Here is a 17,888-nt window from a genome sequence, read left to right on the forward strand (position 1 = left end):
CTCCCTGCTTTGGACATAAGGTTCAGTTTAGCTTTTAGCTGTGACAAATGTACATACACACACACACACACACACACACACACACACACACACACGTACAGGGTCTTCTAATAGCTTAAAGCTACAATAAGACTGTATATTAATACTTTTAGATGAAATTTGAGGTTCTTCCCAAATTTTATCTTTTGAAAAGATACAAAACCAGTATTGTCTGGATTTTATGTTTCCATTTTTGTTAAACTGTATGTGTCTAAATGGTAACAGATTTTATGTAACCTGAGATAGTCAAGACCCACCCTACCCCAGCAATAGTCTCAATGACACATAGGCACTGCAAGAACTTTGATTTGGCACTAAAAAAATATTAAAAATTCCCAAATCTCCATTAATAGTACTATTATATATTATAGTTTGTTTCCAATTAATGGTTATTATGTTTCTTGACTGGAGGGGAAATTCTTTTTATATACAGTTCAATTACTATAATTCTCTGGAGACTAGATAATTTTTGTTGTTATTCCATCATCTTTCCTAAACTAGTAACAATAGAATTTTTGTCTCATTTGCTAGGAGGAGGAGGATCCTTAGAAATGTACAATTTTGAAAATTTTCAATCTCACTATTCTGTATGTTGAGAAACCACTCAAAAAGTTAACTTTTGTTTTCTTAAGGACCTTAATTTCTTCTCATTTTATAATAGGCCACTTAATCGTAATCTTTCATCCATTTTATATTCTTGTTGTATAGTCTACTAATCATTCTTGCCATTAGTCTAATGTAGTCAGAAAAAAAGAAATATGAAAATACCTGACCAATCATTTCTAATCCAGTTTTTCTTATATTTTAACATCTGCTATTCTGGGTATTTTCTTTGATACCAATCACAACTCCATAAGACAAATTTTCTTATGACAAAGAACACAAACATACTTCATCAAATCCTTGAGTAAAGAGACCTTTAAAGCAACGCCCAGGTAGCATATGGTGGTAGGTAACATTTCATTATGTAATAATTCAATAATGACTTCATACTAGCTGGTAATTTGATTGGTATTGATTATTTGATTTAATAAGCTTATTCTGATTTCTATGATTTTGCCTTCTAGGTCAACCCCATAACCACCACCAAAAAATTTTATTCTGATTTCTACATTTCTTACTCGATTGTAAATAGATTTTCATTAGGGACACATAAATCATATTTCTAATGTATTCCAAATTTAAAATCAGATTTCTGTCTTCTCTTAAGGAGAAAGTCAATACAAAGGGTAGAAGTACAGAAATAGAAAAGGCTAGGCAAGAAAGCTAACTACAGTAAGAACCAGACTGGTAGTGAGCTGCACCCTCAAAAAAAACAAACAATATTCTATTGGATCTTGGTGTCAAAAGTATCTTGTCTAATAATAATAGCTGGTAAGTGAGCTGTCACTATCCATCACTTTACATGTTAATAGATAATAAATGATGTGATTAAGTCTCTTTTATTTGTTTAAAATTATCCCTAATATTCTGTAAGAGTTTGGAAATTTATAAAAATCTGTTAGTTGCCTTATAAAAGCAAACTGATATAAATTGGCTTTAGGGTTTCTAAGAATAAAAAGCTAAATTTAGGTACACAACATAGTTCATACTAACCTGGAAGACGTTTTTTTGGTCGTATGATGTGATTTTTGAAAATGTTTAAAATTTTGTTTTTCAAAACTTGTAAATTTTTTATATAAAACACATTTAAAACATGTATCAACATAATTAAAAAGACAAGTATACACCCAGTTATATAATTGTTTGTTGATAATTGATGAGAAAACAAAATGGCTTGCCTAGATTTCTAAAGAATGCAAATAAAATATATACATATACAGATAGTGAAATTGCAAACACAAATTTGAATAACTCTGTGAATGACACTCCAAAGTGGATCTTCATGCTATTCTGCAGACTGAAACACTTTTTTTTTTTCTGAAACACTTTTTTAATGCTTATTTGTATATATGTTAGGTGTGCAAGTATTTAATTCTCCCAAGCCACAAAAATGGACGATTAATATTAGGCAGAAATTTAGTTTTGAAGAAAATTTGCTTGGGTGATAAAGAAAAAATTAACATCCTGGAACATGTGGATATAACATCAGCATTCTTAAATTTTTGAAATTCATTTACATTTTTTTCATTTTCCCACACTTTAAAAAATGCAGTAATTCTGCAATAACATCCCAAGTGATATTTGCCTGCAGTATAATAACTTCAACCATCCATGTATCTGTGAGAAGAAAGAAAGTCATCTTTCCAGTAACAAGGGATTTCAGAAAGGAACAAGATGGGCTTCTGTTTGACAGAAATGAGTGCTTCAAGTATGTAAGCAAATTAACAGCATTATTCACAAGTAAGCAACAGCAGTATAAAAGAACTAGAAAATGCATTTTTGTATAAAAGATCAAGTTTGTTTATATATTTTTATAGAGATAAATACATTGATTTATACAACTGGTAAAGCCTTCTACTGATTATTATCTTGTTAATGCAGTCTATCATCACTACTATTGATGTCAATATTTCCTCTTTTTTTCCCTTTTCAAAAACAGAATATTAAAATTTAAAATTTTGCCCCAAAATTAACCAAATATATAAAGCTATTTGTTACTCAAATATTTTATCTGCTTAAAATTACTGCAAAACAGAATAAATCTTTGCAGTTTGAATGAGCAGCATGATAATATCTGATATAAAAATCATAGCAAAACACTCATTAGGAAAAAAACCCAAAATCAGTAAAAGGAAAAGCCTGTTGTATAAATACACTATATAATGTGAAAGTGAGACTTCAAACTCACTTCTGAAACAGGACAGATAACCAATTTATAACTTGACAATTTGGAATTATCATGTATTTTCCTAGGTACAGGATAAATATATTACTCCAATTTATTATCTTAATATACAATATCTCTTTCATAAAACTGTAACTGTTACACTTATCAAAACCTTCTATATCACTAATTACCAGTTACCAGAACTGTAAAAAAAATTAGCTATTCATAAGTTTAATACTTAGAGGTACGGATATAGATATGAATAAACAGTGGTAAACATTAATAGTGCAATCAAACATTAAAGATCACAAACAAAATATATTCTATGTCCTTATTAGCTTACATGTCATATTTTATTTTACAGAGTATCAAACTCATGTATTTTAATGAATAGTAGAATTAGTACTACCTTCCTCTAGATTTCATTAATTTACTCTGAAATGCAATTTCAAATAGATAATTTACCATGTTTTACATAGAACACACACACACCTTTTATAACTTAGAAAAACAATATTTAAAAATGTGTTTGGATAGGGAGAACAATCTTAACATTATGGCTTGTTTTTAATTTCGCTTTTTTTCAACGAGACTTTGAAAGGTAATTTTTAAAAATTCAATTCACCATATAAATATAAGTAAATAGAGCATGTTAAACATGTGAATAGAATAAAGTTCTTGTTTTCTATTGAATAAGATAGTGTTTACACTTGAAATTGATACTGAATTGGACTTTGATGCATTAGAAGTGACTATATAGGAGTTCTTTTCCCCTAAAGAATGGAATATATGACAAACAAACCATTAAAGCACAGCTGCCTTTTGCCTCTTAAATAATGCGAAATATTGTATTTTATATATTTTTTTCTACTCCCAAAAATTAGTTTGGAGGAAAAGTAATAAAGCAAGAACAAGAATAACAGTGATAAGGTGAAAACCAATGTAATGTTCTCTTATGCTCAAATAATAATAATTCTGGGTTTTCTTCAAATTTAGAGTATTTCTTTAAGAAAACTTCTTATAATTCAAAGGTAGCTAGTACCATCCTATAAAGAGGTTGATAGATGAATTGATTACTAGAAAAAGGGGGAAAGCACAATTAAAAATACTGTACAGAGAGAAGAAAAATCAATAAGAATTCCTAAAAACAATTCAATTAAATTTTATACTCTTTCACTCATACCCTCACCCCACCCATAATTCTTCCCCATTATAAACATGCCCTCCTTCCCCCCCCCCCCCCCCACACACACACAGACATTTACATATCACTAGCAGAATGAGGAGTAGGAATGTCTAAATTCTGAGAGCTGTTTGGACCATCCTTCATTCATTATACAATGTCTTTGTATTTGGGAAAACTTCAGGGCTACTTTATCCTTATCTATTTATACTTCTACTTGCATAACCATTGTCTAAATTATAACTTTATTCTCCATGCATTTTCAAGGTGCATAGGCAAGATATTTAGGGAGAGGAGACAGAAGCATTTATTAGGTTGAGAGATTTTTTCAGTGCATAATTAATTAGCTACATCCTGTAGTGAATTCACATCTATATAGTATGAAAGTTTAAAACACTGACTTCTCAATAAGAAATTGTTCTGAATATGATTTGAAATCATGTGTAGAATTAATATCAAATAGAATTAAGTCACAGTATGCATTATAATTGTTTTCCTGAACCAACACATAATTAAAACAGCCTAAAGTAGTTCCACTTAGGCACTAAAATGGCTAGTGCATCTTTGGCAATGTTTTTTAGCAAATAACAATCTATACATAAATACTAATAAGTAAAGCATTTCTTAAACTAAGTGGATTTTGGAAAGATACCTGATTAAATAATAGACAATAAAATATATCATATATGAAATTATGTGACTGAAATTAGGGAAGCAGTGAGTTAACTTTCAGAGTACTCTTTCAAGGTACCATTAATTTATGAAGTACTACTTTACAAAATTAAAACAGCACACTACAAAACAAAATATCCTTGTTTTGTTCATTATTTCTTTCTTTGAAGGGTTTACATGCAAAATGTGACTTTAATTGCTACCACTTTAAACTTTCCAACTTTTCAACGCACAATTAACCCTGCTTTGTATTCTCAAATGTAATGTAAAGCCAAACATAAGAATGTTTAAATCAAAAGCAAAAAAGTTACTATGGGACTTTTGTTGCCAAAAAGATTCATTCCTATATGAATATTTCATTGGAAAAACATACATTGAATGAAAAAATTATTTTAAAATTTTGCCTAGGAGCTACTTTGCTCTCTTTTAGTCCAAAAGAACAAATGGAAACCAGCCTCCCATTTTGTAAAAGTTGGCCAAAGGCAGAGCTTCACATTTCCTTCTGTTGCATCCTTAAGCACTTGAAGGGATGGGGGTGAGGGTATCAGAGGAAGTTTGGGCCCACCGTGGCAGTGATGGTAATTCAACCAGCTCTGTTAGGGGAAATAAGCTTTTTGTGTCCAAGTCATGGTATAAATCAGAGAGCAAACATCTTCCCCTTCACTCTACAAACCTACTTTCATACCCTACCTATAAACTATAAAGGCTTTGCTTTCTTTTTCTGCACCTTACTAGCCAAAGGAAGCTGGCTCCCCTAATCAAGCTTATGGGAGCCCAGAGAAGCTGGGCTGTTCGTGTATTGAATTGGGCTGAAGCAGTTTTGCACATGGACAAGAAGTAGTGCTCCAATTTTATTTTAAAATTAAATCACTAACATCAAAGTTGCTTTGGGGGAATGAGTCTTCTAAAAGACAATTGCAGCACAAATCTTAGTTCTAATTTTGAAGTTATAAGTAAATGAGATTTTACTGGTTAAAAATAGAGATCACATAGAGATATCATATATACCACCTAAAATTAAAGGGGTCAATGTCAAGCACAATTTAACAATAATTTATTTTTTAAAACACTAAGTTATTTGTGCATTGCTTAACATATAAGAGCTTGAAAATCTTCCTTTTCTTAAAAGCTAAATTTTATTTTTATTTTACTTAGCTTTTTTATTTAGTTTTGCTCAATGTAGCTCAGACTTCTTATTTTCCAAGGTAACTTTCTCTTTCTCTCTTTTTGGTTTAGCATGAGAGGCACCTCTGATGTAAGAGTTGTGAAGTTTTGGTTCCACCTCTTTTATTTTGCAAACTAACAGGAAAGTGCTTAGATCATAAAGAAGGGTAAGAGTAGGAATGGGGTTGGAGCAAAGAGTTTTGTTTGCATGTGTCATTGTGGAATCATATAATGCACATTAGGTAAGATCAAACCATGCCTAAAAATCAATTTTAGCTTTTAGACTTAAAATTCCTTCTTTCAATTACCTCTCACGATTCCTTCTTTTTAACACGGTAAACAAATATTTTGGCAGAAATTAAGATATATTCATAAATTAGAAATGAAACAATTAAGTACAGATATGTGATATAATAGAACAGTCTGCTAGCCAGGAACCCAATGGACTTTTTTTTTTTTTAATAGACACTCAGAGAATGATGAAGGAATCTACTGAATTGGAGTTTCATGATTTCATCAACCACAATATGCACAAGTAAGGATAAAGTATCAAAAACTTAACCAGTCTTTACTTTTAAAGAAATTTCATTTTAGTTGCTTTTGTATGAATTATTTTGTGTATGTATTTGGCAAACAAATGTTAAGAAAGTCAATAAAATGGTACCTCAAGATTATATCGGGGTTAAATTGTTGCTTTTCTTTGACATTTATTAGGTAGCCCCATGGTACAATATGGAAATAGCACCGGGCTAATACCCTATCTGCTTGTGTCACATAGAAGATGATTACAAATACCATAGCTAAATATTTTTTAAATCTCTGAAAAAATATTTTTACAAGAAATGTGTATGATAAATATACCAAAGATATGTTATACATCCTAGATGGTACAGGAAATAATTTTTTAGTTTAAATGAACAATGAGAACTTTTTGATAGGACTTTTCATTTGGAGAGCCAGGTATTAGTTTTTTGATACAATAGGTAAGATGAGAGACATTTCTTTACTGATATACCTACTGCACATGATTTACTGAAAGAAAACTAGCTTACATTAAATGTACATTGATTTTGAATATGGCACAAACACAATGTATTCACATGTACAAGTTCTTAACCACAGGATGTTTAGGTAAAATAAAACACTAAACAATAGAAAAAAACAACAAAAAATATATTTGGGGAGTAATAAATTAAATCTTTTAAAAACTAATATTGAGGTTGTTCAAGTGTTAAAAGTATTAGATGTGTCATGCAACAAAAAAAGTCAGTTCAGGCAGGAACATCGTGCACTGTAGTTTGTACCCCCAGTATTTGTGGAGTTAACTGTATTTCCTTGACCACTGAATGCCGGTCTCTCGAGGCATTATCAATCTCACATACAAAATGTAAGACTTAAATCTCATTACTCTGAATAGAGATTCCAAGGAAGAAGTTCTGCCTCAGATCAGCCAAAATGAAACCTGTCTCCACATAATGATATGTTGTTTCATTGTAGGAAAGCCACATTAGGCCAGGATTAAGGAAATTCTCCACTTCACAATTTCATCTTTCACACACTGTAGCTTACTGTGCTCTTAGATTTTCCTCAGTATTGAGGCACATTGAACATGCCAGGTCCACAAAATAAGAAAATGGCCTCCCAAAATGTACTATTTTTTTTTTTTTGGCACAAAATCTTTTTTCATACCTCCAACCCACCTTCTCATCCACAACATAAATAAACCCACCTATTTGGGGTGCATTAGTGCTTTTTTTATCCACACAGTAAACTACGAGGAGAGCAAACTGCCTCCAATAATTTTGCATTTACTAATAATCTTCCCTCTTTCAAGAATTAGCACCAGTAGGATTACACCTCAGACAGCAGAGTGCTCTTTCCTAGCTCTTTAATTCCCTGAAGAATTCGCTTCATATGACCCACTTTCGTTATCCCCAGATCCTACAAAAAAAAAAAAAAAAAAAAAAGAGAAAAAGAAAGAGTGAGAGAGAGGGAGAGAGAGAAAGAGAGAGAGAGAGAGAGAGAGAGAGAGAGAGAGAGAGAGAGAGAGAGAGAGAGAGAGAGAGAAGAGAGAAGAGAGTTTATTTTTAGGGGAAAACTTACAATGAAACATTCAACCTAAACAACAAGATTGGAACAACACTGAATCCACTGAGTTTGATGTTCAATAGTTCTGAATGTGGAATTAGCAAGAAGCAAGAAAAGGCATTTACAAAATGAATTTTTTATCTAACTCACTGTGAAATCACCAACCTGTGACCATGTCCTCTGAAGAAAGTACCTACAGAGGCCTCACAATTAATTCTTTGAAAACACTGTTGGTAAGTCTTCAAGATTCCAGACATGATATAATTTCTTTCTTCTAAACACAGGGATGTCTATGAGGGAATGATGTACATTGCTGGTTTTGATGCATCTATAGCACCATACATTTTTGCAGAAGCTCAAGTTCCATACTTCAAAAGTGAGGGAAAACAGTATGAAAGCAAATGTCAATTTTTATCACTCTAGGTTAGGAATGTTTGTTCGTAAAATGTTCATGAAGAAATTATTATTACTGTAATCTTTAATTTTATGCAAAAATAAGTTTGATTGTTATATCAGAACTATAGAATGTAAATAAGTATCCCTGATTATCCTAGGGAAGTGCTTTGAATGCTGGACTTTTGACTATTCCCTCAAACTCCTTATATATCTCATTTTTAAATATCAGATATCAATGTTGAACTTGCATAAATGTGTGATTCGTACTGATCCAAAATAGTCATAATTTTCCCTTAGCTAAAATACTACCACACCAGGAGCTCCCCATGTTAATGAAACCATGTTTTCTCTTTGAGAGTGTGAAAACCTATTATACTGGATTTAGCCAATCAATCAACAATGATTGATTTAAGTCGTCTTGAGATACTTTTTATGCTGGGTTAATCCTTATATATTGCTTTGTGGTATGATGAGCTAAGTTTTCTCAATAAAAGTTATATTGGCTAATTGCTTACCTAAATTTCTTTGCTATAGGGTCCAAAGTATTTTAATTTCCCTCAGTGGACTCCTGTAAAATTATACAGAAGCCCTCAACACTATCTTTCTATCAATCTGCTTATCATCTATCTATCTAAATATATATACATATATATTATATATGTATATATATGTATGAATATATATACATATATGCAAAAAACCATATAAACATGGCTTTTTCATCTTAATTTTTATCTCTTGAATTAACCATATTCAATCTTCTAAATTACAGTACTTCTTTGTAAGAAATAATTCCAAACATTTTGTTAATACTTAAAATTAGACAACTTCTTAGCAAATTAGAAAGTCATTGAAATGACTTATAAACTAGTGGCTTCAGGCAACATGCAAAGCAATGGAAGGTTAAAAGGAAATGCAAAGTCATATGTCCAAACAGAATGAATACAAGAATATTCCAAATTTCTACCCAATCTTGGCCTTATCCATTCTTTAAAACTCCTTAAATGTGATAACATTTATCTTATAGCCATATTTTTTTAAAAAGCATCAACAAACCCATAAAAATCATGAATCTTATTAATATAAATATTACAATAGAGATACTGCTGAATAATTCCCCCAAAAAATTTCATTTTCATATACCTACAACTATTTTCAAGCCTGAGAGAGATTACAGATCAGTTCCTATAAAACTTTTTTAATATGCAATTGACCCATCAAAAATTTTTTTAAATGTTTGCTTTGCAACTATCCACAGAAATGTTGTTTTCTTCAGAGGTGGCATGTTGCATGTACTAATGGAGTGAGTGTTAGACTTAAACTCAGAAAAACCCTGGATTCAAATCCTATAGTTGAGTGACCCTCAGAAAAGCTATCTCACTTCTCAGAGTATAAATTAACTCTTTTGGATTTATATACTAATTCAAAGACAGGTAATCTGATGATTACCATATCAGAAGCTCCCCATATTGATGAAATAACATTATTTTCTTTTTCATAATACGTTTACCTTTTATACACTGTGTGGGTATATAAAGTACTGTGTGGTAACTGAGTTTTCTCAATAAGAATTGCACAGACCAATTACTGAATTTTTTTTGTTATAGTTGGAGTGCATTATAATTTGACCTTCCCTCAGTGGACCTTTTGAACTATGTGTACCAGTAATCAAACTTCTCACACTGTCCTTACCTCTAGACTACAGCTTCCTTCTTTATTTCTCTTTTCATTCATTCATTTGTTTGTTTATTCATTAATTCATTCATTCATTTACTTACTAGAGGTATGTCCTTAAAGCAAGACAACTATAGGTCCAGCACCATTGCTTTCCTCTTTGCTCAAATGGTCTTAACCTAATGAACTCATTTTTATTGATAGAAGTAACTATCAATACTGTGTGGCAAGAGCAGGCTTACAATGCTGCTCACCAGATTTTTATACCCTTCAGTGAGAAAACTCCCAGAGCACAAATGTTAATATTAAACCCAGAAAAAGCCTCAACACTTAGTTATACTTCAAAATTCATTATACTGTTGACAGCTACCTAGATAGTACAATTTGATAGTTAATGTTTACCTACCTTATCACTATTACACTTAGAAAATAATACTTCTAGTACTTTAATCAGTTGGATTAACTACATTCTGGAAGACGGCATTGTGAACTTTACAATTTTCCTCTTCCTTAAAGTTAGTTTATCATCCTCAAGAAAGAAATAAAATGTTAGTATGATTTTAATAGATATGTATTAGCTACTGATTAGCACTTTATTTCCAAGAACTCTTAAGCTGATTTTCTGTCGAAAATAAAACAAATAGCTTTCAAAAGTTCTGTTAAACTAAAGAACTGACTGTCCTTGGGATTGTTAGGTTACATTTAGACTGCATATTTTCCAACCATTCAGTCCCCAAATCTAATAGGAACCTAAGCACTTAAGAAGTATAAATGATACTTAATCTCCACTAGATAGTGCCAAATGAATCTCAAAATAGAAGGCTTCAAAAACATTTCTCAGCACTGTATCATTTAAGACAGGATTATTTAAACTATTTCCTGTTCTTGTGAAGTGAGCTTATAGAAACCATTATAGCCAAAATTGATACAGACTTCTCTCTATGAGTCTACAAGGACACACCATTATATTATTGTTATAGAGATGTGAAGAATAATATCATGTATGCAAAGTGCTCTATAGATGTTAGATATTATCATATTCTTAAAAACTTATAATGTGTATAGATGCTGAAATTATAATGCTTTTTAAAATTTTCCTTTATTTAAAGAGTCTTTATAACAATTAGAATTACTGATTTTTGAAAGTTGGAAAGTATTTAAATGGCATCTAGTGAATCTCCTAGAATTTATGGATAAAGCTACTGTGGCTGAAATAATTTTGTACCCATAGCCATGTAGTAGCAAAATTAAGGCTATAATTCCATTCTCCTTAGTCTCAGTTCTAGTCTTTTCCATTCTGCCTTGCCATCTTCCAAATGAACACTTTTTCCCTCACTTACTTTTCTCTTTCTCCTTTAATTTTGAGAAAGTAATATAGTTGTTTTTCTCCTTTCTAGGCAATAGCTATTAGCAAGAACAAACAAAATCTCTAAAATACCTAAAGTAATATGGAACCCTCTGGATTTTTGTGATATTTCTCTTTTTTTGGTTCTCCCCTTACTTGTCTGACCTCTCACTGATCTCTTTTGCTGAATTTTTGTATCATACCCATTAACTGTAAATAGGCTGCCAAAGTTCTCTCCAGACTCCCTTTCTCTTCCCTTTAGGCACTCCCTTAGTAATTTTATTAGCTTAATTATATCACTACTTAGATAACTCCCAGATCGATCTATCTATCTATCTATCTATCTATCTTACTATCTATCTTTTCACCCAGATAACTGCAAGCATTTCCAATATGTCTCTCTGTTTTCAATCTCTCCATTCTTCAAACTATCTCTTACATAGCTACAGAAATGTTTTCTTAAAGTGTAGATAAGAACATTTCAGCCTTTCTATTCAATAAACTCCCTTTTATATGCAAGATCAAATATTAACTGTTTGGTAGGCACTTAAAGCATTTAATAACCCTTTCCTCTAATTATCTAGAGTCTTGCACATTGCTCCCTCTAGCCCCACATATTCTACAATTTAGCCATACTGATCTATTTTCTATAGTCCTACATACCATATGATCCTGGGTCTTCCATTTCCATGACTTTCCTCTAGCTTCCTCCACATCTAGTCTGACCTCCCTTCTCATCTTTCCTTCTTAGAATCCCAAGATTTCCTCAAGTCTCAGCTCAAAAACGACCTTCTGCTGGATACTGTTCCTAGTTTTCCTCTTATGTTGTTAAAGATATTAGTTCCTATCAAAAATTATATTTCACTTATACTATATGTATCATGCATGTACATGTATCATTTATATGTATGTATGTGTGTGTGTGTATATATATGTATATGTATATGTATATATATAGTTTCTCTCATTGAATTTTAAGCACCTTGAAGTCAAGGGCCATTTTTATTTTCTTTTTGTATCCCCCAGCATTTAGTCGACATGTAGCAAGTGTTCAATAAATTCATGTGGATTTATTAATTATTGGACATAAATATATTGATGCTAGTCCCAAATGCTAGTCTCCAAATTCTAGGTATCTGGGATATCTTCAGAATAAAGGACTAATCACAAAATGTTATGTCAAAATAAGTAAAACTAAGCTCATTTTCATTACAATTACCATCATATGTAATTTGTAGTATTTTTAGATAAAGATTGAAAAACAATAGAACTGCCCTCAAGTACCTTTGTATAAACTCAGGAACTTCATTGATAGTACAGAAAAAGAAAACAATATGGTTTCTGACACTATCTTACATAACATACTGAATTCTTTTCGCATATGATGTACATGAAAGTTGGCAGAACACAATCTGTAAAATGATTTTCTAAGAACTAGATAAGAACAATCAAAGAGGTATCAGGTATGTTTAACTAGCTTTCTTTTGCTGAAAATAAATGTAAAAATTTCTAACCCTGTTCATACCTCTAGTCATTATTACAATTCTTCCAAGACTCATATCTCCTCATATCTAGAGGAGATAACTATTGCCAATAGCCTCACCAATGAATCAGGAAGGAGTGATCATTTCTGAAGCAAAAAGTTTTGCTATGATTTGGAACAATATTCATTTAATTCTTTCCACTATCATTGTACTTTAGAACTAAATTATCTGGAGGGAAAGAAAATACTATATAAAACTTTTAAAGTCTAATTTCCTTTCATGATGATAAATTTAGGAATCCCAAGGAATGCTGAAGATCTTTTGAACACTTTTACTAGCACATTTGCCTGGTTCCCCTAATGTCCATATAAGCAAAGACATCACTCCATAATCAAAATAAGTGAAGACAGAGTTGTGATTGCACCCTGCAATTGGTTTTTAAGATGCATTATGTCTAAAGATACTGATCACTTGTAATTCTTAATGCTAATATAAATAATGTATACTGTTCCAACATACAAAGAGACTTTTTTCTTATTTGTCTACTACTTAAGCTAGCAACAATAGCTAATTCATTTGTAATGAGAAAGCTAACCTTGTGCTCACTAGTTGTGGGCAAATCATTTAAACCACCATACAAATGTGAGCTACTAAGAACATTAATAAAGATAAACTTTCTGAGCCTCATTTTCTTAATGTATAAAATGAAAATATTTTTTCCTTTACTTCTAAAAGTTATGATAACAATCAAATGAAATGATGTATGTATTGCAAATTTCAGTGTTCTATAAATATAAGAATAAGAAAAAACAATTTAAGTCTTTAGACAATTTCTTCTCACACAAATCTAGAATAATTTGGATATTTCTAATGCTAATTCTTGGTCAAATAGTGCCTTTCTGCAAACAGAAATCTAACCCTATTGCTTTTGACAATCTAGCTCCATGTTTTCTTTAAAAATGATAATAATTTTGATTTAATTTGCTAATGAAAAAATGAATTTTAAGTAGTTAACTGATAAGAAATTTCAATTTATTACTATTCTTAACATGGCCCATGATCAAATTTCAGTTTTACTATCAGAGAAATAAGATATGTAAATGACTACTGTTCTAACTTTCACCCATCAAATCCTTATATATGCTTACTAAATTGCTTAATGATTATGAACAAATTTTCAGCTCTTGATCTTACATGAGAAGCCTTTGAGATTTTTCACCAGCAGCTGTCATCTTCCAAATTGATTTCATGCAGTAAGCTCAAGCAGGTAAGTATATAGTCATAGCTGCTGCTGTTGCAGAGGGAAATAATTATGTTCATTGAGTCTCAGCTATGTTATCATTCTGTGTGAAGCATTTGACAAGAACATATTGCTGATATTCTCAGATTCAAATACAATGCAATACAGAAAGAGCTCAGGCCACAAGATGGTATGGATTAATTTATTGCATATTTGCATAAGATAAGCCAAGCCACAAGCACATGACAAAAGGGGAACAAAAGAAAGGAATTAAGATGTAAGAAAAAATTTAAGAGCAGAAAAGTAGCACAAAGGAAATACCTTAAGATCTCGCCTTTCCAGGTGCAAAAGCTCAGCCCCTCGGATGTCATGGCGGATGAAGATTTCTGTGTACTCTCCCAAATTGAGCTGATCCAGCCAAGCAGCAACTTCATCTGTGCCCCACTTTTGAACTACCAAAGTTAAGAGCAAAACCCCCTTAATTTCTCATGCTCAATGCATTACAAGCAAAGGATGGCAAAAAGAGAGAGGAGAACAGAATAGAACTGCAAGTGCTAGCCAAAGAAAAGGTTAAAGGTATCATTTCCACAAAACTGGACAATTTCCTGGGTTTTGTTTTGTTTTTTCCATGCAGGTTACAGATTAGCAATAAATATGAGAAAGTATTTATCCAAAATCAGGGTTGATTGCCTTGCAGCCGTGCTTTCAGCTTTAGTCCAATTTCCTCTATCCAAACTACAAAACATATATCAAAACTTTACTTTTTTACTATTAGGACCAGCAATATATGGGCTAAATGACTTCTGATTACTTCTTGACCATTAATAAGCTCCATTATCAGTAGAAATGAGCTACAAATTCTAATTAGACTATAAATCAGATATGGGGTTTTCAATTTTACAGAAACTTTGTTCTGATTACAATCTTGTTGAATCTTCTACTGATTTCTCTAATGTTCTTAATTAAAGTAGTCACTACTCTATTAAATCAACTTAATAGGTCATTTAAAAGCTTCATCACTACACTCTGAGGTTAGTCATGTTATATTATTGTTTAGTACAGAATGATCATTTTCTTGCACATTTTTAAACATTGATTAGTTTCAAATTAACCTACTCATGTGCCATGTTGTAGTTTTTAAAAATTGGTTCTTAAATAACTGTTTTATAAACCTCATCATTAAGATTTTATGAGTTTTTTGTGTAAGAAAACTAATTCAAATAGGCAATAAATGTGTTTGGTTGTTAAAAAAAAAAAAAAAGGCAGCTACCACCAGAAAGGTCAGCTCTTGTTTGTATTTTAGGCATATAATGTCAACAGGTTCAATCTCTAGAGATGAATAAAAGGAAAATTGGAAAGGAAGAGCAAAGAGATTATTTAATCTTTATTTTATAAACATAGGTGTTGCTCTGTGTGTGTGTGTGTATTTGGATGAAGAAATAGCAGGGTAAGGTTCTATACATGAAAGGAAAAAGAGATTGTATGACTATTAGGGAAACATATTTAGTAGGTTAGAGGAGCAGATGAAAGCTCTATTCTCCATTAAAGGACTTTAGAATGTCTGGATCCTTCCCTTTGAAATGCAAAGACAAGTCACATACCAGTATCTTCAATTGCTGTTTAGGAGGATAAAGAACCAGCCAAACACAAATACACTGACATCCACCAAGCAAAGTAGAAGGCAAAAAAACAGTTACCTTATTTCCTTATACAGCTGATAAATGTGGATGCCCACCGAATCCTTTCTACATATTCTAGGTGCAACGTTTTTTTCATCAGTTCTTTTATAATGAGAATATGCTTCTGCTTGTCACATGGAGCACCTACCAGGTAGTGGGTTCGCCTTCATCTTCTGGATCTTCTCCTTCTTAAATTTGGGCACAATGCGAAATACAGTGCTTTTGTTTCTTTTTGTATAATCCAAAGGAGGATCCTGTTCGAAACAAATTTTAAAATGAGCCACTTCTATGCGATTTTGGGAAGGGAAACCCACTAGGTACAATAAAGACAATGCTTGAATATTTCTTCTAAGTGTCAATATCATGAAATCAGGGTAACTTTAAAACATTTTCAATATCCAGTGGTTCATAAGACCCTCGGCTACCTCTATTTACATAAGGACTTTTTAAGTCTTGTGCAGAAGCAGGCCAGCTGGAAGTCAGAATTCATAAGTGTGCTCTGGTATAGAATAAAAAAAATCAAGATTATTCTTAATTATTTTGTCTGTTTTATATTCCCTCTTTTTTATTTTTAATGTGAAAAGAACAAAATTCATATTGAAATGAAGCAAAGTTCACAAACCTCATCATCATTTGAATGTAGGACGCAATAAAGCCATGGAATCTCTGCTAATTTCTGCAATTCCACCTCCACACCATGTAAAGCGTTGGATACCAGTTCTTCATGAGGAGATTCCAACTGCTATTTACCAGAAGATTAAAAATATTTCTTTATCAACCTCAGAGAAATACTTTGAAAGTAACTTTGCATAACTTTTATTAATCTAGTTAGCAATGAAAAAATGTGTGGCGTTTTGTTTCTAAATCACTATATGAAACATGATATTCTTTCCACTCGAGCTGTAATCCCTGCTTCCCAATGATATCATCAACAGCTGCTGTACTTTTAGTAACCTCACAGGGTAAAAGTGTTGCTTTCTGACATTTCTATTTATGTATATTGTTATTGGGTTGTTTTCTTTCTCTATGTAAAAAAGTAGGAAATTACTCTTCTTCAGACTGGCTAGACCAATTATATGAAAGAAACACAATTTTTAAATAAGCAGAATAAAAGTCATCATGAATACAGAAAATGATGGTCAAAGATATGCCTTATGAAAACTGTTTGGGATAGAAACCTTCTGACATGCAAGTATAAGAAAAATAAGCATGAGACTCAGAAATGTCTAGAGCAAAATTGTAGAGACTAAGGTGAAACAAATAAGGTAATATACAATTAGTCAAGTGAAAGATTTAAGTAGGCAAAAAAGTAAACATTCTACCAAAAGTAGTCTTTTAATTGTTGCTACTCCCAAGACTCTTAGGTTCCAAGTCCTAGACTAACTTTCCAAGGTCCGAGGGGAAATAGTATTCATAATAAAGGTGGTTGCTTTATTCTTCAACCCATTTCTTTCTTTCTCTTAGGGTGTCTTATTTGCTGTTCTCCTTGGAAATTTTCTGTATTCTTATGACATATTAATTACTATTGTAGTCATTTGAGTTCTTGCCCTATGCTCTTTAGGGTAGAGATTTGGTAACCCCAGTACCTAACTCAGTTCTTTTTACAATAGGCATTTAATTAAACTAAAATTAAAGTAAATTGAATTTTGTAATTTGCAGAATGTTTTTAACTTGGTATAAACAAAATATATTCTTTGTGACGGAATTTTCAGCTCCCTTAGAATAACAATCATTTTCTTTGAGTTCAAATGCATTTCTTGTAGCTGATACAATATTAGCTCTGTAATCAATTTCTATAAATAAATCTTACTATCATTCCCAAGTGACTGTCACTCATATATGCATATGTGGACATGTTCTTTGTGTGTGTGTATGTGTGTGTTATAGTAAAGATAGGTCACTTTAAATACTTAGAAAATATTTCTTCATAACATCAACATATACTTTATGTTCAAAGAGCACAAATATCACTATTGTAAAAAGTTATAGAATAAGACTCACTTTTATTTTTAAGCTTAACATTTCTATTATCTTTTTTATCATCTTTTTCCTGTCTCACAGGCAAATTTAATCTAAAAATTCCCCTCATTGCAATTCTATTGTGTTAATTCAGCAAACATGTGCAAGGCAGAAAGTGAATGGCCTAGAAGGGGC

General features: G+C 31.7%; 1 protein-coding gene across 1 annotated transcript in view; it reads right to left on the reverse strand.

Moving 5' to 3' along the window:
- DGKH (diacylglycerol kinase eta) overlaps window positions 1-17,888 on the reverse strand; it is a 220,383-nt gene that overhangs the window by 2,700 nt on the left and 199,795 nt on the right. The window contains exons 28-31 of the mRNA XM_051983870.1: window positions 16,357-16,476; window positions 15,883-15,988; window positions 14,377-14,507; window positions 7,558-7,769 (exon numbers count right to left, since the gene is read on the reverse strand). Coding sequence (XP_051839830.1) covers window positions 7,680-7,769; window positions 14,377-14,507; window positions 15,883-15,988; window positions 16,357-16,476 — 447 coding nt within the window. The 3' untranslated portion in view covers window positions 7,558-7,679. The remainder of the gene's footprint in view (window positions 1-7,557; window positions 7,770-14,376; window positions 14,508-15,882; window positions 15,989-16,356; window positions 16,477-17,888) is intronic.

This window comes from Antechinus flavipes, chromosome 3 (genome assembly GCF_016432865.1).
Source record: "Antechinus flavipes isolate AdamAnt ecotype Samford, QLD, Australia chromosome 3, AdamAnt_v2, whole genome shotgun sequence".
NCBI lineage: Eukaryota > Metazoa > Chordata > Mammalia > Dasyuromorphia > Dasyuridae > Antechinus > Antechinus flavipes.